This window comes from Oryctolagus cuniculus, chromosome 4, assembly GCF_964237555.1.
Source record: "Oryctolagus cuniculus chromosome 4, mOryCun1.1, whole genome shotgun sequence".
Taxonomy (NCBI): Eukaryota; Metazoa; Chordata; class Mammalia; order Lagomorpha; family Leporidae; genus Oryctolagus; species Oryctolagus cuniculus.
Genome location: NC_091435.1, coordinates 174,544,228 through 174,568,732, shown reverse-complemented (window position 1 = coordinate 174,568,732; position 24,505 = coordinate 174,544,228). Strand labels below are relative to the sequence as shown.

Here is a 24,505-nt window from a genome sequence, read left to right as displayed (position 1 = left end):
CGGTGGGGCTGGCCAACCCTCTCCGCCCTGCACGCCTGGGGGTCCCAAGCACGTTCACTTGGGAGACGCAGGGGCCGCCACACAGGTCCGGTTTTGCTCAGAGGCTCACTCAGAGGACTGGTAACCTTATGCCGCTCCGCGGCTGGAACGGAGACGCGAGGGCATCGGCCCCTCCTGCGCCCACACAGATCCGCTTCCGCCCCGAGTCCCTGCCCTGCCAGGGCCCCGCTGGCCACGGCGAGGCCCTCCCCCCAGTCTCTTCTTGCACTCTGCATTCTTGGCAGACCTCCGGGGGGTTCCCTGGTACACTTAGGGTGGTGAGATGAGGAGCTGGGAACATTTCTAACCCTCATTTTCTTGGTTTAAAATGTGCACTGGGGGCCAGTGCTGTAGCGGAGCTGGTTAAACCACCGCCTGCAATGCCAGCATCCCATACGGGCGCCGGTTCAAGTCTCGGCTGCTCCACTTCTGATCCAACTCCCGGCTAATACACCTGGGAAATCAGAAGATGGCCCAAGTGCTTGGGCCCCTGCACCCATGTGGGAGACCCAGAAGAAGCTCCTGGCTCCTGGCTTTGGATTGGCACAGCTCTGGCTATTGCAGGCATTTGGGGAGTGAACCAGTGGATGGAAGACCTCTCCCTCTCCCCCTCCCTCTCTCCCTCTCCAATAAACAAATAAATCTTAAAAAGAAATGAGCCTGGGTCCCACGGCTGCCAGTGCAGTTTCCTCACAGAGCCCCGAGACCACACCAGTGGCAGAGTAGGGGAGCTCAGGGACCCCAAGAGCCACCTATCCACCGGCTCCAGTCCTCAGAAGCCCCTCTCTCCAGCTGTCTGTCCCACTGCCATCCCCTGGGCCTGCCTCCTCCATGCAGTCCTCTGGGTCTGGATGGCGGGGGATGGGCCCTGGCCAGGCCGGCCAGTCAAGGTCCAGTCACAGCCTCAGACCAGACTCTTCCACCTGCACTGCCCGTGCCCGTGGGGTCCAGAGTTGAGGACATGAAGTCTGCAGCATGGAGCTGACAACGACCCCCACCAAGTCAGCAGCCACAGACCCAGCTCCTGGGGACATGGTAGAGCAACAGGACAGCCTGCCCCCAGTCTACACCTGTCCCCCAGTGTCGGTCAGCCCTGGCTGTCCACGCCAGGGCCAGCTCCCTCATCACAGGCCTGACTGGACGCCGCCCCGTGAGCCTTGGCCGCCTCCTCCAGGGCGTACCCCGCCAGCGCCTCACTTACTGATGCGGTAGCCCAGGCCTTCCGCATGGATCCTCTTGGCCATGAACTGTCCTTCGACCAGAGCTCGGATCTCCACGTCCCCAGGGAAGGCTGAGACCTGTGGCCAGGAAGGGTGGGCACACAGTGAGGTCCACAGGTGCATGTGTGACTGGCAGAGATGAGGGAGAAGGAGGGGGAGGGGGAAAGGGAGAGGGAAGAGAGGGAGAGGAGAGGGGGAGGGGGAGGGAGAGGGAGAGAGGGAGGGGGTAGGGGGAGGGGAGAGAGAGGGAGGGGGGGGAGGGGGAGGGAAAGAGAGAGGGGGGAGAGAGGGGGAGGAGAGGGGGAGGGGGAGGGAGAGGGGAGAGGAGAGAGGGGAGAGGGGAGAGGGAGAAGAGAGGGGGAGGGAGAGCGAGAGGGAGGGAGAGGGAGAGAGGGAAAGGGGGAGGGGGAGAGAGGGGGGGGTACCCACGGTCACACACACAAGCTCACTCAGGGATCTCCAGACTTCAGTTCCTGGCAGCTGAGTGTTTGCTTTTGCTGCTGATGTATTGTGTTTTTTTTGTTTTTTTTTTTTGTTTTGTTTTGTTTTTTTTTTGACAATTCATTTTATTTATTTGAAAGGCAGAGTGACAGAGAGACAGAGACTGAGAACCTCCATCCATGGGTTCACTTTCCAGGCCACAATGGCCAGGGCTGAACCAAGCAGAAGCCAGAAGGCAGGAGCTTCATCCTGGTCCCTCGAGCGGGTGGCAGGGTCCTGGGCACCTGGGCCTCTTCTACCGCTTTCCCAGGCCACAGCAGGGAGCTGGGTTGGAAGTGGAGCAGCTGGGGCAGGAACCAGCGCCTGCATGGATGCGGGCGCTGCAGGAGCAGCTTTCCCGCTGCACCACAGCGCGGCCCCAGCCTCTGTCTTTCCTGACGAAACTGAGGTAGCGGTGGCGCCTGGGTCTTGGGGCAGCTGGGCAACAGAGCCTGGCACGCGTTACTGACGTTCGCTAAGTGAGGGCCATGAGCTTAGGCCAAGACACACAGGCTGTGCAGGGTCCTCCCAGCTGAACCCGATGGGCCCAGCCCAGGCTCGCTTCCCAAGGGCAGAGCCCGCTTCTCTCCCTCCCTCCCTCCCTCCCAAACTCCTCCACTCTACCCTCGGCTCCCGCCGCATCCCTCTGGGGAGGTCCGTCCCACACTTCCAGTGCCAGGGTCCTCCCACCCGCGGGTCTCACCCTCCAGGCCCCTCTCACAGAGACAAAAAGCTGTCCACCTGCTCACTGCCCAGCTCCCCCCTGGACTGCGGGCCCCACGGAGCAAGGGCCACAATGCGTCCTGTTCCCTCTGCTCCCCGTGCCTGGCACCCACCATGTGTAGCTGTTGGGTGAATGACTGACTGACTGACTGAAAGGCACCACCATCTCCCTGCAAACCTAGGACTGTCCTGCACAAAAGAAGACAGGTGTGTGTGGCAGGAGCGGGGACGACACTGTGGCCTAGTGGGTAAAGCTGCCTGTAGCACTGGCATCCCATGAGCGCTGGTTCGAGTCCCAGCTGCTCCACTTCTGATCCGGCTCCCAGCTAATGGCCTGGGAAAGCAGCAGAAGATGGCCTGGTCACTTGGGCCCCTGCACCTACACAGGAGATCAGGATGGAGTTCTGGGCTTGTGGCTTCAGCCTGGCTCAGCCCTGCCCATTTTAGCCATTTGGGGAGTGAACCAGCGATGGAGGGTCTCTCTCCCTCTCACTCTCTGACTCTCCCTCTCTGTAACTCTGCTTTTCAAATAAATAATTTTTTTTGACAGGCAGAGTGGACAGTGAGAGAGACAGAGAGAAAGGTCTTCCTTTGCCGTTGGTTCACCCTCCAATGGCCGCCGTGGCCGGCGCACTGCGGCCGGCGCACCGCACTGATCCGATGGCAGGAGCCAGGTACTTATCCTGGTCTCCCATGGGGTGCAGGGCCCAAGCACTTGGGCCATCCTCCACTGCACTCCCTGGCCACAGCAGAGAGCTGGCCTGGAAGGGGGGCAACCGGGTCAGAATCCGGCACCCCGACCAGGACTAGAACCCGGTGTGCCGGCGCCGCAAGGCGGAGGATTAGCCTAGTGAGCCGCGGCGCCGGCCTAATTTTTTTTTTTTTTTTTTTAAAGCATGAACCACAGCACCAGGAGTGAATGAGGGAAGTCTCTGCACACACGTTTCTAGGCAGCGCTCAATGTCGCACCCAGAGAAGGGGCCAGCAGTGCCCGGGGCGGGCCCCACACACACGCACCTCGCGGCCATCGGCATTGAACCTGTAACGGCCGATGACGTCCGGGGTGATCTCCATGACATCAAAATAGAAGCCTGAAACAAACCAGGACGAGAGGAGCCGTTGGTGACCACACACACAGATCGGCTACTCGCCGTGTGCTGCGTCCCCACCCCCCAGCCCCCACCGGGGGGCCCGAGCGTACCCTCCTCTCCTCATCCCTCCACAGGACAGAGGGCACAGGCAGGCCTGGGCTCCCACACAGCTGCGGCTGCCCCCAGCCACCCCCACGGCTCCTCCCACTCTCACCTAGCAGCCCGGACCACCGGACCATGCACGGCTGCCCCCAACCCGCCCCCAGTCCTTAGACACCGACCCAGGCTCGGAGAGGGAGGCACATAGTCTAGCTCGGAGGGCCACCAGGAGGCTGCCAGGACTCCTCGCACGGCCGTGCGTCTGGGCAGAGAGCTGCGTGCAGGGACACACCAGGGTGGAGGCTGCCACCTCTGGTGCCAGCAGCTGGGACAGAGAGCCGCGTGCAGGGACACACCAGGGAGGAGGCTGCCACCTCTGGTGCCGGCAGCTGGGACGCCGAGGGCTCAGCACACGTGGCTGTGCCCAGCTAGGACCCTCACTAGAACCCGGGGTGCCAGGGGCGCCTCCTCTCCCGCCCCCTCTGGCCCCAGCCGTCCCCTCCAGGAGCCAGCTGCGCCTCCTCCCGGGCCCGGGCATCAGTCGACAGCCTACCTAGCTGTCCACCGTTCCCCATCTCCGTGGACCCCAGGGCCCTGGAGAACTCGCTCCAGGAACAGGAGGCGGACTCGTCGCGGATCTTCTCTCTCATCAGGGAGCCATTCTTAAAGCTGCAGCAGGGGCGGAGCACACAGCTGAGGGGGGGAGCCAGGCCTGCAGCCTGGACCCAGGAGTTTCCGGACAGTCCAGCAGGAGGCGCTGCAGGTCAGGCTGAACCACAACCCCACAGCAGGTGCCCAAACCCCAGGCGCCAGGCAGACGGGGGCTGCGCTCTGCACACCACGCCCCGTCCTGCAGCCCCTCCCCACACAGGGAGCGGTGCCAGCGCAGCCAGGCTTACCACAAGAGGGCCATGTAGTGCCGGGGGTCAACCGGGTTGCAGAAGATGTGGCCTTCCAGAGCAGGTGTGGGCTCGCGGAGCCACAGGAACAGGGTGTCGCTGGTGCCCAGGCTGACCTGGGGACGGAGCGCAGAGGCGAGGTGCCGCCAGCCCTGCCTGCAGAGGCTCCCCGCTGCCAGCCAGCACGGCCCGCCCGGCCGCCCGGCCGCCCCCAGACCCATCACTTCACTCCGCGCCCTGTGGACCTGACACGCGCTGAGCCAGCATCAGCCCCCAGGCACAGAGCCCTGTGCCGACGTCCCGGAACCCACCACAGGCTGCAGGTGAGGGCTGCTGCCCAGAGACTTCCCCTCTAAGCAGAGGCTCGGGCTGCATCTAACTGCTCGAACCCGGGAGCTCACGGCCGAGCCCCACCTCCACCCCTATATCACCCCCCCTACAGGACTGGCACTGTCCAGCAGGACCTGTGTGTCCCCCACCCCCCCTACAGGACTGGCGCTGTCCAGCAGGACCTGTGTGTCCCCCACCACCCCTACAGGACTGGTGCTATCCAACAGGACCTGTGTGTCCCCCACCCCCCCTACAGGACTGGCGCTGTCCAGCAGGACCTGTGTGTCCCCCACCCCTACAGGACTGGCGCTGTCCAGCAGGACCTGTGTGCCCCCACCCCTATAGGACTGGCGCTGTCCAGCAGGACCTGTGTGTCCCCCCCTCCCCTACAGGACTGGTGCTGTCCAGCAGGACCTGTGTGTCCCCCCTCCCCTACAGGACTGGCGCTGTCCAGCAGGACCTGTGTGTCCCCCCCCTCCCCTACAGGACTGGCGCTGTCCAGCAGGACCTGTGTGTCCCCCACCCCTACAGGACTGGCGCTGTCCAGCAGGACCTGTGTGCCCCCACCCCTATAGGACTGGCACTGTCCAGCAGGACCTGTGTGTCCCCCCACCCCTACAGGACTGGTGCTGTCCAGCAGGACCTGTGTGTCCCCCCCTCCCCTACAGGACTGGCGCTGTCCAGCAGGACCTGTGTGTCCCCCACCTGCCCTACAGGACTGGCGCTGTCCAGCAGGACCTGTGTGTCCCCCCCTCCCCTACAGGATTGGTGCTGTCCAGCAGGACCTGTGTGTCCCCCCCTCCCCTACAGGACTGGCGCTGTCCAGCAGGACCTGTGTGTCCCCCCCGCTACAGGACTGGTGCTGTCCAGCAGGACCTCTGTGTGTCCCCCTCCCCTACAGGACTGGTGCTGTCCAACAGGACTTGTGTGTCCCCCCTTCCCCTACAGGACTGGTGCTGTCCAGCAGGACCTGTGTGTCCCCCACCCCCCCTACAGGACTGGCGCTGTCCAGCAGGACCTGTGTGTCCCCCCACCTCCCCTACAGGACTGGCGCTGTCCAGCAGGACCTGTGTGTCCCCCCCACAGGAGCAAAGGTGCTGCTGAGAGCCGGCACCCCGGTCTCCAGGGGCAGAAAGGCAGGCACAAGCGCTTCCGGTGCGAGGTCAGCTTACCGCGATGTCTCCTTCCTCCAGCTTCATGCCTGCCAGCGAGGCTGAGAAGAGAGGGCAGCTGCTGGTCAGCCGCAGGCACGTGAGGGCCACCAAGCAAACCAGCGTCCCCAAGACAGGAGCACCGCCCCCACCCCATGCTCGGCGGTGGCCCCAAGGCAAGACCTCCAGGGTCAGGACCTCTGCCTGGGCCGGGAAGTCTTCCCTAAGAGGATCCCAAACCCTCACCACTACCCGGGGAGGGAGTGCAGAGAAACTGAAGGCCAGGTGGACGCCAAGGACGGGGTCAAGGCTGAGCTCACTGTCTGCCCGGGCCTCGGTCACTGATGCACCCCAGTGCTGGACAAAGGCTGGTCACAGCAGGGGCTCACTCGGTCTTGGAGCAGTGGGGGGAGGGCCCCCAAACACTGCCAGGGAGGTTCAGGACCCTGCGGCCCGGAACCCACCTGCCACCTGACCACCAGACGCTGCGCAGTGGCCGCCCCACCTCGGGACACGGCACACTGCCCCAACCCAAGCAGAAGCAGGGGACCGGGGACCTGAACCCTAGACCATTCTGACGAGCCTGCAGGAAAACACTGCCTCCCTGTGGCCTCCTTTACCCTGCTGGCCAGCTCCCTCCGTGGGGCATCAGGGCCGGGGGGGGGACAGACACACGGAGTTGGGCAGGGGCACCCCAGGAAGGCTTCACCAGAGCCCAACCTGGAATTCCCTGAAGTCCACAAGGCCCCAGCCGGGCCACCTCGGGAGAGAGGTCCCTCAGGCCACTCACCTGGGTTGTCGCCGGTGAAGGCGACCACTTTGCACCCTGGAGAAAACCCGTAGCGCTGCACGTAGTAGGAAGACACGGCTCCCTGAGGAGAAAGAGCAGGTACGTGGCTGAGGGGAGATCGGTGCCTGGGGACCCAGGCCGCCACTGAGCCCCTGTCACAAACCGGGCCTGGCCCCCTGCCCACGACGGCCGGAGGAGCTGCGCAGTCCGGACCCGGAACACGGGATCTTCTCTGGGAACACAGATTCGTCACGAAAGACTGATTTATTTTCATCTACTTGAAGGCAGAGCAACAGAGGGACAGACAGACACAGAAAGAAATCTCCCATCTGCTGGTTCCCTCCCTGAGTGCCCACAAGAGCCAGGGCTGGGCCAGGCAGGAGTCAGGAGCCAGGAGCTCCACGTGTCTCCCTCGTGGGTAGCAGGGACACGAGGACTTGGGCCATCCTCCGCTGCTTTCCCAGACGCGTCAGCAGGGAGCAGGTCAGAGGTGGAGCAGCCAGGACTCAGGCGGGCGCTCTGACAAGGGCTGTGCGTGTCCCAAGAGGCAGTTTAGCTGCTGTGCCACAGCGCCCGCCCCAGACCACTTGAATTTGAGATTCAAGGAAACTGGAACTCCATCGTGTACCGGCTGCTCCACATGCTGGACGCAGCATAGAAAAACAAAACGGTAACGGGACACCCGAAGGCAGGCGAGCGGGAGTGGTGAGGCCTGACACACACTCCGCCCCCCAGCACCTGTTGGAGACCAAGTTGGCCACGCAGGGCAGACGGCATGAACCGGGAAGGCAGCGTGAGGCAGGAGGACTCGCCCAGGAACAACGACCCTGCACGAGACGCGGTGGCGGGGCAGAGGCCAGACCCACGTTCTTAGAAAGCAGTTATGAAGGGGGAGAAGCCCATTGCTTTCCCTGATGGTATGAGGCCCAGAAGTTTAACATAAGGGGGGGTGGTGCATTGGTGCAGCCATCCAGCTGCCAACAGACACTCGTGTCCCACAGTGCAGTGCCTGGGTTCGAGTCCTGCCTCCACTCTCCATTTCAGCTTCCTGCTAATGCACTCCCAGACGATGGCCCAGCGTTGGGCCCCTGCCACCCACATGGGAGTCCTGGGTGGAGTTCCAGGCTCCAGGCTTCACCCTGGCCCAGCCCTGGCTGTTGTGGGCGTTTAGGGAATGATCCAGCAGATGGGAGGTCTGTCTGTCTGTCTGTCTGTCTCTCTTTCAAGTAAAATAAAAAGCAACTGCCTGATAGCAAAGAGAGAGAGAGAATTGACAAAGGAAGCTACACAATGTGGCAGGCCTTCTAGGACGCCCACACTGGAGCCCCGGGGCTCTGATGCTGGCTCCGGCTCTCGACTCCCACTTCCTGCTGAGACAGACCCTGGCAGGTGGGGGTGATGCCATCAGCTAATGCCCTGGCTAGCTCAAGTCTTTTTTAAAAAATATATTTATTCATATGAGAGGCAGAGCCTAGTGGTTATGAAGGGGGAGCCTAGGCCATGCCAAAGCTGGCCGCCAGAAACTCAACCCAGGCCGTCACGTGGGGGGCGTGGACCCACGTCCTGGAGTGACCCCTGCTGCCTCCCACCGTGCACGTGAGGGGGAAGCTGCAATCAGGAGCGGAGCCAGGACTCGAACCCCAGCACTCCGACGCAGGCAGCCCGACCCACGGCTTACCTGCTACGGCAAATGCCCATCCCTCAGAAGGCTTTACCATGTCCCATTTCTACGCCAAGACCCTAAAGCACAGAGGCCCCTCTGCTTCACTGGCACACTACGGTGTCTGCCTCATCACCACAGCGTGCAGCGGCGTTGCCGCGTGTGTCTGCCCGTGTGGACTTGCACCTGCCCTGCGTGTGATGACAAGAACTTCCTCTCGTGCACTTTCACTGCCCTCTAAGATAAAGACATCCGCATCCCCTGCTCGGCGGGCCACGGCCATGGTGGCCTCCCCAGATCCATCACTCTGTGTGACGGCTCCCTGGTGTGTTTCTTACGGCTACAATTCTGGGTAGGTAACAGCGATGGCTCAACTAACTAGGTCCTTGTCACCCACACGGGAGACGTGGGTGGAGTTCCAGCCTCCTGGCTTCAGCCCGGCCCTGCTCATTGTAGGGATCTGGGGAGTGAACCAGCAGACGGAAGATCTCCGTCTCTCTCTCAAGTGAAGAAAGACAAGGCCATCTTGCGAAGTGGCAGATTTCCCAGTGACGGTCTGGAGTTCTGCCTCGTGAGCGCCGAGGTTGTCTGGAAACCAGAGCCCGGGGCAGGTTGTATGCAGGTGGTTTAACCAGGCGGCGGCGGCGGTGGGCAGCCACCAAGAGGGGACAGGAAGGAGGGCAGGCTGGCCTGTGGGCGCCGTGAGTCGCTCAGCTCTGGGCAGCGGGGGACTGGCCTGCAGGCTGCAGCAGCAGTGGCCACCGTCCACAGGCTCCCTCGCCTGCTGCTGGGCGCCCCGGGGGCAGCAACTCCCCACGCCTCCTGGTTCTGGGAGCACAAGAGGTTCAGAGGGACTCCAGGATGGACAGTGAGGGAGCGCATGACAGGAGGGCTGCGGCCGGGTGACACCTGCGGGGAGCCACAGGGGTGTGGGCTGGGAGGATGCAGGGGAGGGTCCCATGCAACACACGTGCAAACGCTTTCCTGTGGGAAGTGAGGAGTCCCCTGGGGGCTGCCTTCGAAACAGGGAAACTCGGGGCTGCTGTCAGGTGGGCAGGTTCAGTCCGCCTGAACCCCACAGCGGAGCACTGGTTCCGGTGCCGCCTGGTCCCCTTGCAATCCAGCTCCCTGCTAACGCACCTGGGGAAGCAGTGGAAGACGGCCCACGTACTTGGGCCCCTGCACCCACATGGGAGACCTGGATGGAGTTCCAGGCTCCTGGCTTTGGTCTGGCCATTGTGGATGGAAGATTCTCTCTCTCTTTCTCTGTCACTTTGCCTTTCAAATAAATAAATGCCCAAACACTTGGTCCATCTTCCACTGCTTTCCCAGGCCCATTAGCAGGGAGCTGGATCAGAAGTGGAGCGTGTATGGGATGCTGGCACCGCAGGCGGCGGCCTTACTCACTATGCCACAGCACCAGCCCCTATTGATAAATCTTAAAAACAAAAGCAAACAAAACAAAAACCCAGAAACCCAGCTCGGGCTTGGCTTCCCCATCCTGGATGCAGAAAAACCAGTTTCAGGATCCGCCCTTTCCGGTTCCTTAGCCCTCGGCTGGCACTGCGCGGGCTCCTCCCGGGAAACAGGCGTGCTCAGCGCGGGTGGACAACACCGGCTCTCAGTGCCACAGCACGCTGGGGCCACGCAAGGCCCTGCTTTGCCGACTTGCACCAGGAGCAGACGGGGTCTGCCGGGGTCCGGTGCTGTCGCACTCGGGGCAGGAGCACTGGCCCGGATCACTGCCTCGTGGTGCCGTGAGCCCTTGGGGAGCTTCCAAGGAAAGCCCCGCAGCTGGGACCCCAGTTATGAGAGCGCCTCCCCCCGCCAAGCTTACTGACGACACAGGCCCCACCTCCACGTCACGGCTCTGGTCCACACGGCTCCTTGTGCTGTTCTGGCTGTGGGGCAGGTGCACCCCACCCAAGGGCTCCACGGACAAGGCCCAGGTGTCTTTACTACACTGTCCCACAGGAGAGCTGAGAACAGCACTGGTCGACCAAGGCTCACCAGGGCAAGCACAGCCAGTGTCCGGGCATTCCGAGTGGCTGGTGCCACATTCGTGCTGAGTGTGCGTGACACTGACACCTGGGACTGGGCACGCTTGCAAGTAGTGTGAACAGCCTGACATGACAAATGTGCAGAATGGCTGTTTAAGACTGATTGATAGGTGGAGCTGGTGCTGTGGCGCAGCAGGTTAAAGCCCCAGCCTGCAGTGCCGGCATCCCACATGGGTGCTGGTTCTAGTCCTGGCTGTTCCTCTTCTGATCCAGCTCTCTGCTATGGCCTGGGAAAGCAGAAGATGGCCAAGTGCTTGGGTCCCTGCACCCACGTGGGAGACCCGGGAGAAGCTCCTGGCTCCTGGTCAGCTCAGTTCTGACCATTGCAGTCATTTGAGGAGTAAACCAGCAGAACTGAAGACCGCCCTCACTCTTTGGCTCTACCTCTCTCTGTAACTCTTTCAAGTAAATAAAAATAATTCTTAAGGGCTGGCGCCATGGCTCACTAGGCTAATCCTCCACCTTGCGGCGCCAGCACCCCAGGTTCTAGTCCCGGTCGGGGCGCCGGATTCTGTCCTGGTTGCCCCTCTTCCAGGCCAGCTCTCTGCTGTGGCCCAGGAGTGCAGTGGAGGATGGCCCAAGTGCTTGGGCCCTGCACTCCATGGGAGACCAGGATTAGTACCTGGCTCCTGCCATCGGATCAGTGCGGTGCACCAGCCACAGTGCGCTGGCCGCGGCGGCCATTGGAGGGTGAACCAACGGCAAAGGAAGACCTTTCTCTCTGTCTCTCTCTCTCACTGTCCACTCTGCCTGTCAAAAAAATAATTCTTAAAAAAAAAAAAAAAGACTGATAGACAGGGGCCGGCACTATTGTGAAGTAGGTAAAGTTGCCGCTTGTGGTGCTGGCATCCCATTCCTGTATGGGCGCCAGTTCTAGTCCCGGCTGCTCCACTTCTGATCCAGCTCTCTGCTATGGCCTGGGAAAGCAGCAGAAGATGGCCCAAGTGCTTGGGCCCCTGCACCCACGTGGGAGACCCAGATGAAGCTGCAGGCTCCTGGCTTCTGATCGGCCCACCTCTGGCCATGGCAACCATGTGGGGAGTGGACCAGTGGATGGAAGATCTCTCTCTCTCTCTCTCTCTCTCTCTCTCTGCCTCTGTCTGTGTAAATCTACCTCTCAAGTACATAAATAGACAGTACAACCCCCATTGTTCCAGATGAGGCAGCGAGGCACAGATTAAACACAGCCAGGCACAGAGCCAGGATCCAGTCGCAGGCGGTGGGTGCCAGGGCCCGGACTCTGCCAGGCTCATCAGTGTTTCCCTCCATTTTACCCCCAGATGGCCTGCTTCAGGTTTCTTTTCTTTTTTTTTAAGATTTATTTATTTATTTATTTATTTGAAAGTCAAAGTTGCATAGAGAGAGGAGAGGCAGAGAGAGAGAGATGTTCACCCGATGATTCACTCCCCAGTTGGCCACAACAGCCAGAACTATGTCAATCCGAAGCCAGGAGCCAGGTGCTTCTTCCTGGTCTCCCACACGGGTGCAGGGCCCCAAGCACGTGGGCCATCTTCTACTGCTTTCCCAGGCCACAGCAGAGAGCTGGATCGGAAGTGGAGCAGCAGGGTCTCGAACCAGCGCCCATATGGGATGCCAGAGCTTTAGGCCAGGGTGTTAACCTGCTGCGCCACAGTGTCGGCGCCTGCCTCAGGTTTCAGCTAAGGTAGCAAGGCCCTGAAGGTGAGCCCTGCGTGCATTCTCTCCTGCAACCCTTCCCCGACACCTGAGCACCTACTCTGTGCAAGGCACTGACTGGATGCCTCAGACTTGTGTCCAACACTTGTCAGACTATACCAGAAACCTCACGTGTGTAATAACGGGTGTGTGAGCACATGCGTGTGTGCATGTGTATTACCAAGTGTGTGTGCACGTGTGTGCATTAACGAGTGCGTGCGCGTGCATTAGCGAGTGCGTGTGCATGTGTGTTAATGAGTGTGTGCATGTGTGTAAATGTGTGTGCATTAACGAGTGTGCGTGTGTGCACGTGTGCTGCCAGCGCCCACTCGAGCAGCCCCCACCCCAGCAGCGACCTACCACAACGGAGCACGACGGCACGGGCGGGCCCAGCTTCTCCTCCAGGTGGGGCGCGCAGGCGTCCAGGCAGGGCCGGGACCAGACCTTTTCCTGGATCTGCAGCAAATTCATTCCAGAGCCTGAGGGCGGAGGAAGGAGGCAACGGAAACAGCCTGAGGTGTTGGTGAAGCGCACAACCCAGCAGAGCACAGCTCCCTCGAGGCACACCCGAGCCGGAGCCTCTCCGCCAGGAAGCTCTGCGACACACCTGCGTCTGTGGGGCCAGGAGACCAGAGCCAGCTGGGCGTTGGCAATCACGCGGCCCCGCCGCTGCCTGCATGAGGCCCCAGCCCGCGGGCCCACGGCCGCTACGGCAGAAACCCCCTCTCCTCCTCCAGGGAGACGCTAAAACCTCAGCCACTCTTCTCTCCTCCTGGCACACGTGACGCTCAGCCCCAGGGAACTCCCAGAAGGCTGTGCCCCCGTCCGGCTCCGTCTGGCTCCGGCTCCGTCCGAAGCCTCGCCCGCAGGGCCGGCTCCCGCTGTGCCCCCGTGTCTTTGTGCTCCCAGACAGCATTCTTCCAGCCACAGCAACCTGCTGCCGGCAGCCCTCGCGCCCGCCCCGCTTCCGTCTGGTTTTTCTCCGTCCTGATTCTACACCTGGTGTGAGCCTAATCTCCAGCATTCAGCTCCTCCGGGGAACCGGGCTCCAAGGAGGTCCCTTTGGCTGCTGGGGACGCCCTCTCCCCAGCCCGGCACTGTGTGGCCAGCAGGGAGAGGCAGCGCTGACGGCCCTTCCACCACGAGGGTACAAGACTCTGACACTCCCGCGAGGCGGCTCCCTGCTCCCTGTCCCCCCAAATTCATGACAGCCCTCGAGGGGCCCACACGTGCCAAGAGTCGTGCGCAGGATCCCGAGTGTGACGTCAGCCCCAGAGGCGCCTTCAGACACTGGCAGCCCCCTGCTGGCCAGACAGCTCGCGTGAGATCCTGGGCCGGCCCCACCCAGCTAAGCCACTCCCACATTCCTGAGACCACCGAGACACACAGGAAAAGAGACACGTGTGGTCTCGAGCGCCGGGGGCTCATCTATCCCACAGCCAGATACGGAATGTGCTCCCTTCTGTGCCGTCGGTGCGGCCTGCCGGCCTGGCACCCCCCAGGTGGAGCAGCCCCCACCCGCGGGCCAGCGCCTGGAGCTTACCGTCGCTGTAGTCAGTAGGGGAGTAAGAGCCCAGGAACAGGGACGCGGCAAAGCTGCTGACCAGAGAAATCCTCTGTGAGAGAAAAGAGACGGCTCCTTCCACATTCCCGAGCTGCTGTCCACTTCTGCACGCACACACACTCATGTACACACACGCATACCCACATGCATGTGCACACACATACAGACATGCAATGCACACATGCGTGCAGACATGCACACACATGTATACACACATGCACAAACACCAGCACACATGCAACACACATGCATGCATGAACACACAACACATGCACACATGCAGACATACACACATATACACACATGCATATGCAAACACAAGCACACACATACGGACATGCAATGCACATGTGCACACAAGCATGCACACTACACACATGTGCACGCATAATACATGCACATGTGCGTACAGACACGCACACATGTACACACATGCATATGCACAAACACCAGCACACATATACTGACATGCAATGCACACATATGAACACACGTGTGCACATACACACGTGTGCACGTATGCACACACGCACAAACACCAACACAATACAGACATGCAATGCACACACATGAACACACACATGCACGCACAACACATGCACACATGCACACAGACATGCATGCACACGCACACATGTATGCACACACATAAATGTACACATAACATGTGCTCTCACACATGCACACATGCATAGACATGCACACACATGCACACACATGCATATGCACAAATACCAGCATACACATACAGACATGCGATGCACACACATGAACACACACATGCACACACAACACATGCACACAGACATGCACACGCACACATGTATGCACACACACAAATGTACACATAATGTGCTCTCACACATGCACACACACGAACTTTAAGTCAGACCAAGTGTGTGTGCTCATGCACACGCAAGCTGGGCAACAGGCACAAGCAGACAGCACCCCAGAAGAGCCGCTGGAACGGCGAGCCCAGGGCGCACGCGCTCCCAGCAGCTCCGCCGGCCCTGACGCTGCCGAGACAGAAAACAAGGCCCCAGGAAGAAACCACGCGGGAGCCGATTCCGCTCCTCATTCCACACGCTGGGGCCGGCGTGCCCCGCCTTCCTTCCTCCGCTCCTGCGGGCCTCCTCTACAGCCACAGGGAAGTGCACACGTGGCCCGGGACTCGGGGAGCTCAGGCCGGGTGCAAGTAAAAGGCGCCCCTCCGAGCACGGCGCCCAGCAGGCTGAGGGCCCACGCTCCCCTGAGCGACGCGGGTCCCAGGCCAGCGGACACGAGGCTGTCCCCTCCCCGCCCCATAAGGCCAGCTGTGTTGCACACACAGAAGTGGGGAGGGTCCCCCCTCCACGGCCAAAGGCCCGCACTCGACTAACGCCGCACCTGGAACCACTGACTGGACACTTCTGCAGGCTCACGTCCGGGTTTCAGAACGCACTCTGGGCCGCGGGCGTCGGCACGGCCGCTAAGCGGCTGCTTCGGTCGCCCACGTCCCAGTCAGAATCCCCGTATCTGAGTCTCGGCTCCACTTCAATGCAGCTTCCTGCTAACGCACCCTGAGATAGCAGGTGACAGCTGGAGTGCCTGGACCCCTGTCACCCACGAGGGAGACCCAGGCTGATCCCAGGCTCAGCCCCGACTGTTGCGGGCATTCAGGTAATAAACAAGCGTATGGAAGACCTCTCTCTCTGCCTCTCAAATAAACAAATAAAAGCTACAGGTCAAAAGTAGAAACCACATATCTTACTCTTTTGAAAGGCACTGTTTTTGGATTTATCTATCTGAAAGGCAGAGTTACAGAGAGAGAGGGAGAGACACAGAGAATCTTCCATCCGCTGGTTCTGTCCCCAGATGGCTGCACTGACCAGGGCTGGGCCAGGCCAAAGCCAGGAGCCAGGAGCTTCTGCCAGGTCTCCTACGTGGGTGGCAGGGGCCAAGCACTTGGGTCACCCTCCATTGCTTTCCCAGGCCATTAGCAGAGAGCTGGATAGGAAGTGGACTCGAACCAGCACCCACAGGGAAGGCTCCACCCACCACGCCACAATGCCGGCCCCAGCACTTTAACGTGAGCTGCTCATTTCCTGCTAAGGTGGAAACCAGCAGCCGGGGCGGAGCCGTCTCCCTGTCTCGGTGCTCGGCTTCGGCAAAGGTGCGGCTGGCAGCGAAGCTGCGATCTTGTGACGCTGAGTCTGGTGGAAGGGCTGCGCCCGGGGCCCCGCAGTGCAGGCCTACACACTCCCCAAGGAGCCACGGACGCCGTGCCCACCTGCTGCCAGTGGCCACCCCGCGCTAGCCAGGAAGGCGGCAGAGGACAGAGCCCGAGGGACACCCAGACCTCTCCTCTCGGTGGCCTCAGGAAGACCGAGGACCCCTGACCTCAGCCCTGCGGCCTCGAGGGCTCCTGACCTCTCTTTCCCACCAGTCTGCTTTTCCTCCCCTCTGTTGCAAGAGCCCGACCATGGGAAGGAGGAGAGCTGGAGGCCTGCCCACGCGTGCTTCTCGCCGCGCACAGCAGACAGGTGCACGCGAGAGGCGAGCACGAAGCAGCAGCCCTTCCCTGACTTTCGATCCCCCCCACACACGCGGTCTCAACCCACCTCGGTCTGCGCGTAGGCCTCGGGGTTCTGCTGGTGAATCTTGGCGATCTGGTTTCCCGTGAAACGCTGGAAAAGGACGGCGAAGCCTCAGACAGCCCGGCCGCGGCGGGGGAGCTGCGGGGACGCCGCCACGCACACGCCCCCAGCACCCACGGTCACGCGGCCTTGGCCGGGAGTCCTTGCACGGCCCTTGGCGCTGTGAGGGCCACCCACCTCAGCCCTCTCACTTCAGATGCCTGTGGGGGGAGCGGCTGTCTCCCCAAACCCCCTGCTCTGGGCGGGCCTAGCACAGCCAGTCCTGCCCCCCCCCCCACACACACACCGGGCCCACGGCTGAAGGCACCAGGAAAGAGGCACCGTCTTGTGGCTTTGCCAGGCACCACAGCGGAGTGTCCCACGCACACACATGCACACGCCAGCCCCAGGTTACACACACGAGCCAGCTCAGCACTCGCACGCAGCAGGCACAAGCCGTGTGCACACCGATCCCTGGCCTGCAGGCGCCCAGTCCCACGTGACCCCCCCCCCCAGCTGTCCCAGACCCCCGGGGACAAGCAGCCCCACCCCCCGCCCATCAGGTGCTGCCCACCTCATAGGCACGGGACCCCGTGAGGCGGCTGAGGGCCCGGGGCCCGCCCACGGCGGCCTCCAGCTGGCGGCACTGGGCGGAGGTGCTGGAGTCCATCCACACTGGGCAGTCGCTGACGGAGAAGCACGCCTGGGGAGAAGCATGGCGCTGGCCGGGCTCCCCGCCCTGAGCCCCGGGCGAGCCCCGGGCCGAGCCCCGGGCAGCCTCCATTGCACAAAACCCCAGGCGGGCCCACGGGGCTGGGGACCCAGCTCCCTGGTCTGCGGAGTTCCTGGACGCGCACCCCAGGGCCCCGTACCTGCAGCTGCTCGTGCAGCGGGAGGGCTGGCGACAGGCTGGTCAGCACGCGGCCGGCCCCGCGCTTCCAGTACACGCTTCCGTGTTGCTGCCAGGGGAGAAGAGGCGCAGGTTCCCGCGGCCGCCCCCAGGCCTGCTCCTGCGTCCTCAGAGCTCCTGCCCTCGGAGACGCCGCCTGCGCCTCCACACGGAGGCACGGCTCGCTCCTGCCGCCCGCAGCCGCAGGAAGCACTCAAGAGCTACGGGCGAAGCGCGAGGCTTCCGTGGAACCGGACCTAGATGCGCTGCTCATCCTAAGGCCGTGGGGCAGCCTGGACAACTCCAAGTCTCGGCTGGAAGCCGCCCTCCTTCGCTCTGTGGTGCCATGTTCACCCACCTGTCCATCAGGCGACCCCTGACCAGGAAGTACCGCCCCTCACCACGACGTGGGGGCGGAGACACGTAAACACTTCCGGCTTTCCCAGCCTATAAAAGGCTAGGGAGCCCGGAAGTGCAGGTCTCGCCTCTACTGGACTGAGGGTGGACGCAGCAGGGTGTGGTCATTCCCTTTCCCTGGCCCCGTTCTCCCTGAATGGAGCCCTAATGAGCCTGGGTGTTTCCCTCACTTTGTAAATAAAGTTCGTCGCACTGCACGCCGCGTCCGGGCCTGGATTTGGAAATCTCTAAGACAAGAGCCTGGAAGATGATTCAGGCCCAACCCAGCCCACAACACTACTACCTGACATTCATTCGTTCCCTCCTGTACACCATTCATTCAGTAAATATGGATGGAGCACCTGGATCACCAGACATGGCACATGCACACGTTGGTGCTGTGGCGTAGCAGGTAAAGCCGCCACCTGCAGTGCCGGCATCCCATGTGGGTGCTGGTTCGAGTCCCGGCTGTTCCTCTTCCCACCCAGCTCTCTGCTGTGGCCTGGGAAAGCAGTAGAGGATGGCCCCAAGTGCCTGGGGCCCTGCACCCACGTGGAGACCTGGAAGAAGCTCCTGGCTCCTGGCTTTGGATCGGCACAGCTCCGGCCGTTGCAGCCATCTGGGGAGTGAACCAGTGATGGAAGACTGTCTCTCTCTCTCTCTCTCTCTCTCTCTCTCTCTCTCTGCCTCTCCTCTCTCTGTGTAACTCTGATTTTCAAATAAATAAATAAATAAATATTTTTTAAAAATGCACATGGGCCAGCACCACGGCTCAATAGCTAATCCTCCACCTTGCGGTGTCAGCACACCGGGTTCTAGTCCCGGTCAGGGCGCCGGTTCTGTCCCGGTTGCCCCTCTTCCAGGCCAGCTCTCTGCTGTGGCCCAGGAGTGCAGTGGAGGATGGCCCAGGTGCTTGGGCCCTGCACCCCATGGGAGACCAGGATAAGCACCTGGCTCCTGCCATCGGATCAGCGCGGTGCGCCGGCCACGGCGGCCATTGGAGGGTGAACCAACGGCAAAGGAAGACCTTTCTCTCTGTCTCTCTCACTGTCCACTCTGCCTGTCAAAAAAAAATAATGCACGTGGAGGCTCAGCATATGACTGCTACACCCAGCATTGTCTATGGTCCTATTACAACTCCAGCCCTGGTATCATTGAAAAGCAATTGTATAGCCCCCAGACAGTCTTAGCAAATCCATTTCAAATTCCCTTCTTCCTCCTCCGGGCACCTCTATTCACTCCCTCAACGGCGTCCAGGTCCCTGCACCGCTTCATCGGCAGAGTGTCCCAGAGCCTCGCAGGCAGGCGAGCGCACACCTCCCAGGCCTGTGCCTTCCCTCCTCGGGGCACCCTCACCAAGCCAGCCGCCCTCGCGGGGTGGGAGCGGCAGCTGCATACGAACCTGGCCTGCCCCGGACAAGGCGACGACCTGAGAGAAGTCGAAGCCCGAAGCCTTCATCTTCTCCAAGAGGACGTCCAGGGCCTGAGGGGCAGAGCAGAAGCCACTGTGACCGCACGGAACTGAGCTGGGCCTCGGGGCTGGGGGGCCAGGACAGCAGGGTGGGGTGGGGGGCTCTGTCCCAGCAGGTGCAGAAGGCCCTGGTGGCTCGGGATCAGCATCAGTTACACAACAGGGTGCATTAGGCCTACGGTGTCTTCAATACGTGGAATAGACACACCAGTCCTGAATCCTGGTTCTGCAGTTTGTGACTTCCAAGCACTAAGGAGGACAAACGCGAGACGGCGCACGTTTTGGTGGCTTTCGCGTGCATCTTCAGCCCACCACGTTCATGATCTGACTTTGCTGCGACAGAGACGGGCAGCGCGGAGAGGAGGGCTCCCGGCCTCGCCGCCCTGTGCCCAGGAGCCCATGGCAGAAGGGGCCTGGCAGACATGGCGACCATCTGTCCAAGCCTCCACCGCACCCTCCACTGTCCGGGGAAACTGTCTTTTTAGCAAGACCCCAGGGAGCGGCTGGACCGTGGTACCCAGCAGAGCAGGAATTAAGAGATTCACGCCAGAGGGCAGAGACGTCGCTGCAGCTGCCGCCAGACCCCACCGTGCTCAGACTGTGCTACGAGGCCTCCTCCAGCCCTGGGAGTTTCATGCCTGGGCCTCGCTTGCTAAGCTTCGGGGAGGGCGTGGGGCCCAGTGCAGCAGGGATGGCAACGCTGGCAGCAGGTCCAGTCTTGGAGGCTTCTCCGAATCAGAAGTCTCCCGGGCCTCAACCCCGAGGCCGGCTCTCTCCCCGCTGCTGGCCTCTCCGATGTCCGCGACTTCATCCCTGGGGCCTCTGGCCTCTAGCCCCACCCTCCCCCCACAGCCCTGCGGCCTGGCTCAGCTGTCTGAGGTCCACCCCAGGTGTGCCTGGCGAAATCTGTCCCTGACTCCAAGCTCCAGCATGATCAGGCTGATAATACAAGTGGTTTCTAAGGGGAACAACCCAGGAGAGGGACCGGTGAGCGGGTCCTGGAGGACGGACACGACTTTCAGGAGCGCTGCCTTTGGCTGGCACCACTTCCAGGGGCTCCGGTCCCCCGAGCGGCTGGGACAGCCCCGCCGTGTCATGCCTGTGTGCTCTCCGCTTCCTGGCCCTGAGACTCCACAGGGGCTGGTGTGGCCACAGGCATCTTCTTTTCTGGTTGGTCCTAGGCAGGTAGGCCTGGCCTTGGCCTGCCCTTGGCCCGGCCGCTCAGGCTGTAAGGCACCACCGTGCGTGGCCCTGCCCCGGGAACTGAGGGGTCTTGAGGGCTGAGCTCTAAGACCTCAGGAGCTGTGCTTTCAACTCAGGGAGGCTTCAGAGCCCAGCTGCAGAGGGAGACCGGGAAAGGCCTTGGCACTCTTATTATTATTATTATCGTTATCACCCAGAAGGCAGAGAGAGAGAGGTCTCCCACCTGTTGGTTCACACCCCAGATGTCCATGACAGCCAGAGCTGGACCAGGTGGAAGCCAGGAGCCCAGAGCTCCAACTGGGCCTCCCGCACAGGCAGTGGGGTCCAGGCACTGGAGCACCTGGGAGGGAGCTGATCTTCGAGGCCCCCTCTCTCTCACTCAGCCCCCCAGGGTGGGCAATAGCAGGAAGCTGGAATTGGGAGCGGGGCTGGACTCAACCCAAGCACTCCAACACGGGACAACGGTGTCTTAACCCCCGTGCCAAGTGCCCACTGCCTGGTGGTATTTCAGAGGGGGGACTCGGGGGACTCCGGGCTGGGGGTACTGACGGCAGCTTCGGCTGAGCCAGCCCCAGCCACCAGATGGACTTGGCTACCCCACGAGGTCCTGGGCTCAGCTGCTGCTCTCAGATCCTAGCAGGCTGCTGAGACAGGCTGGGGACAGAACAGGTGAGGCGGGGCTGGGCTTACCTGCACCCACATGAGGACTGGAGAAGTGACCGTCAGCCCATCCTTGTGCACGTGAACACCGCCCTGTGTCCTGCAAGGGGAGCGAGGGGCAGTCAGCAAGCAGAACCCGCAGCAGGGGCGGCGGGACAGGAAGGCTCCAGTGAAGGCGGCCTCCCTGCAGCCGCCGGAGGCTGCGAGGGCAGAGGTGTGAGTGCTGCCAAGGCACAGGGGCCCACACAGGACCTGCAGTGGCAGCTCCCAGGACACACCCCTGATGAGGCCTCCCAGCATCAGGGGCTCCCCGGGGGAGGCGGCCAGTGTCACTTGGTGCAGTGGCCAGAAGAAGGAGGGGTGTGGAGGCCGGCGCTGCGGCACAGCGGGTTAAGCCTCTCCCTGCTGGGCCGGCAAACCATATGGGTGCTGGTTAGAGTCCTGGCTGCTCCACGTGCACTCCAGCTCCCTGCTAACGCGCCTGGGAACGCAGCAGGAAGCAGCTCCCTGCACCCAAGCGGGAGCCCCAGATGGAGTTCCAGGCTCCTGGCTTTGGCCTGCCCAGCTCTGCCCACTGCAGTCATCTGGGGAATGAACCAGCTGATCTTCGAAGATCTAACTCAGCCTTTGAAATGAATAAAAATGAATCTTTTTAAATGATTTATTTATTTATTTGAAAGGCAAAGATACAGAGACAGGAGAGAGAGGCAGAATCTTCCATCCACTGGTTCACTTCCCAAATGGCTGCAACAGCCAGGGGCAGGGCCAGGCTGAGCCAGGAGGCTGGAACTACATCCGGGTCTCCCAAGTGGCTGTCAGGGGCCCAGGCACTTGGGCCATCTTCCGCTGCTTTTCCAGGCCATTAGCAGGGAGCTGGATGGGAAGTGGAGCAGCCGGGACTCCAACTAGGGCTCAAAAGGGATGCCAGCGTCCCAGGTGGTGGCTTAACCTGTTGCACCACAACACAGGCCGCAGCAGCCTCTTGGGATAACTGGAGCCCACCAGGTGTCCCTGAACAAGGGAACAGATGGACTGTGGTGGAAACACCTGTGACAGAGTACCAAGGTGCAGCGACAAAACAGGAGCCTCGGACACACTCTCAAAGGACGGTGCTGAGGCAGCCACACACACACAGCACAGGTCGTGTGTCTCCACTCCCAGAAACAGAGTGCAGATTCACGCGCAGCGGCTGCCAAGCCCAGGGGGACTCCTGCCTGAGCCGTTGCTGCCACTTCTGAGGCTCTGCGCTGGCAGGAAGCTGCAGTCAGAAGCCACAGGCAGGCGCTGAGCCCAGGCACTCCCACTTGGGACGTCCTAATGCATCGTAACCACGAGGCTAAGTGCCCACCTTCAAGTCTACATTGTTAAAGGGCAAATTGCGTGTTATGGGAATTCTATCTCAATAGGGCCTCCTTTATTTTTTATTTTACTTATTCGAAAAGCAGAGATACAGAAAGAAGGAGAGAGGGAAATCTCCCATCTGCTAGTTCAGTCCCCACATGGCTGCAACAGCCAGGGTTGGGCCAGGCCGAAGCCAGGAGCTTCTTCCGGCTCTCCCAGGTGGGTACAGGGGCCCAAGGACTTGGGCCATCTTCCACTGCTTTCCCAGGCCACAGCAGAGAGCTGGATCAGAAGTGGAGCAGCCGGGACTAGAACATGTAGCATATGGGATGCCAGTGCCGCAGGCACAGGCTTAACCTTCGATGCCACAGCGCCAGCCCCAGTAGAGCCTCTTTTAAAAACAGACATTGGGGTGGGCACTTGGCCTAGCAGTTAAGGTGCCCACGACCCACACTGGTTCCGGTATCCAGTCAGGCTGCTGCACCTGCTCCCTCCTAACGCAGACCTGGGAGCAGCAGTGATGGTCACGTGCTGGGTCCTTGCCACCCACATGATCTTCCGTCCTCTGGTCCACTCCCCAGATGGCCGCAATGGCCATGGCTGGGCCAGCTTCATCTGGGTCTCCCACGTGGGTGCAGGGGCCCAAGGACTTTGGGCCATCTCCCACTGCTTTCCCAGGCCATAGCAGAGAGCTGGATCAGAAGTGGAACAGCCAGGACTTGAACTGGCCCCCATATGGGATGCCGGCACTGCAGGGGGCAGCCTCACCTGCTCCCCCACAGTGTTGGCCCCATAATATTCTTTTGTGAGAGTCTTTGGTTCCAGTCTCCTCTACTCAATGGGGAACTCTGGGAGAAGGACCATGCCTTTGTTGGTCCACCCTTAAATCCTAGCACCCAGCACATTGACGGCACAAAGCAGGTCTCAACAGACACTGCGCGCGAGAACAGATGCGGTGGGTGGGTGGGTGTCAGGACGGGTGGATGGAAGGAGTGGGGCAGAAAGTTTTCCAGGTATAGAAGAAAGACAGGGTTGCTGCAGTCCGGCGAAGTCAGAACAGCGTGGTGTGCGAATGCAGGTTCCGGAGAGGAGCCCAACGCCAAGCCCTTGCACACGCGGGCGCCGAGTGCATACCCGAATTCCGGGAGGTCTCTGTCAAAGTGCACGCTGTCCTCGTAGAAGACGGTCAGATCCGAGTCCACAGCCACGACTTTCACCTGGAAGGCAAGTTTGGACGTGGTCTGCCATTCACGCCACCAGGTGGCAGGCTCAGCCTAGGGACCCCTGGAGGCCAGGGGGCAGCGCGTGACCCGGGGAGCCGCTCATCGCAAGGTCAACGTGCTCGGGACTAGCACATGCACCCTGATCTCAAGCAAACTCTGCTCCGCTATCAGCCGAGGCCGAGCTGGGCAGGTAAGCTGGCGCCTGCGCCTGGCCGGGAGCCCTGGGAAAGTCCGGGGCGAGGGGAGGTGACGACCTCTCCGGGGCCACGTGGGCCGGGGAGGCCCGGTCCCGGGCTGTTGCTGCAGCCTGGGCCGCGGTGCGGGAGAGCCACGCACACCTCCACGCTCAGGAGGGAGCCTTCTTCCCCTGGATGGGCGGGGAAGCTTAGGACTGGCCGAGGGTCGGCTCCCTGGACGCGCCAGAGCAGAGGGGTCGATCCTGACTCTGTTTCCCAAGCGCTGCAGGGGAGGCAGCGGGGGCTCCCACGCGCGATCTGCAGGCGCAGCTCGGTTCTGCGGGACCGCGGGCCAGCACACGTGTCCCCCCGCCTCCCGCCCCCGACCCCCTGCAGCTGCGGGCCTGCGGACCCAGGGCAGACAATGAGAGGGCGAAGTCCGCGATTCCCGGTCACCGGTGTGCCTGCGCTGTGTCCCCAGGTGTCTGCTCCCGACCCCGCACGCGCTCGGCGCCTCCGGCTCCCGGTCACTCCCGCGCACCTTCCCGCCGGGGACGCCCAGCGCACCCGGGAACGCCAGGGGACCGGCGGGGGGCCAAGGTCACACCCGCAGGCGGGGGCTCCGGCGGGGCGCCCCGGGAAGCCCCGCGCGCCGTGGCTCCGCCCCGCGCTCCCCGCGCCCCGGCGCCGCCCGCTCGCTGGTGCCGCGCAGGCGACGGCTCGGCCACCCGGCCTGCCCGCGCCGCGGCCC

The 24,505-nt window shown here is 62.0% G+C and overlaps 1 protein-coding gene across 8 annotated transcripts in view; it reads right to left on the bottom strand.

Annotated features, from left to right (window-relative positions):
- Nucleotides 1–24,505, bottom strand: part of XYLB (xylulokinase) — a 47,733-nt gene that overhangs the window by 23,064 nt on the left and 164 nt on the right. For 5 of the 8 annotated variants that reach the window (XR_011388291.1, XM_070073035.1, XM_070073036.1 and 2 more), the window contains exons 2-15: nt 23,490–23,572; nt 21,045–21,114; nt 19,083–19,163; nt 17,268–17,354; nt 16,970–17,098; nt 16,381–16,446; nt 13,760–13,832; nt 12,577–12,695; nt 6,823–6,904; nt 6,054–6,094; nt 4,552–4,667; nt 4,206–4,321; nt 3,480–3,553; nt 1,241–1,337 (exon numbers count right to left, since the gene is read on the bottom strand). Coding sequence is in view for 7 of the 8 variants with exons in the window: in XM_070073035.1 (XP_069929136.1) it covers nt 1,241–1,337; nt 3,480–3,553; nt 4,206–4,321; nt 4,552–4,667; nt 6,054–6,094; nt 6,823–6,904; nt 12,577–12,695; nt 13,760–13,832; nt 16,381–16,446; nt 16,970–17,098; nt 17,268–17,354; nt 19,083–19,163; nt 21,045–21,114; nt 23,490–23,572 (1,234 nt within the window). In the remaining variant the exon portion in view is untranslated. Of the gene's footprint in view, nt 1–1,240; nt 1,338–3,479; nt 3,554–4,205; nt 4,322–4,551; nt 4,668–6,053; nt 6,095–6,822; nt 6,905–12,576; nt 12,696–13,759; nt 13,833–16,380; nt 16,447–16,969; nt 17,099–17,267; nt 17,355–19,082; nt 19,164–21,044; nt 21,115–23,489; nt 23,573–24,166; nt 24,234–24,505 lie in introns of those variants that run through there. The other 3 variants (XM_070073043.1, XM_070073042.1, XM_070073037.1) reach the window with 3 other exon arrangements.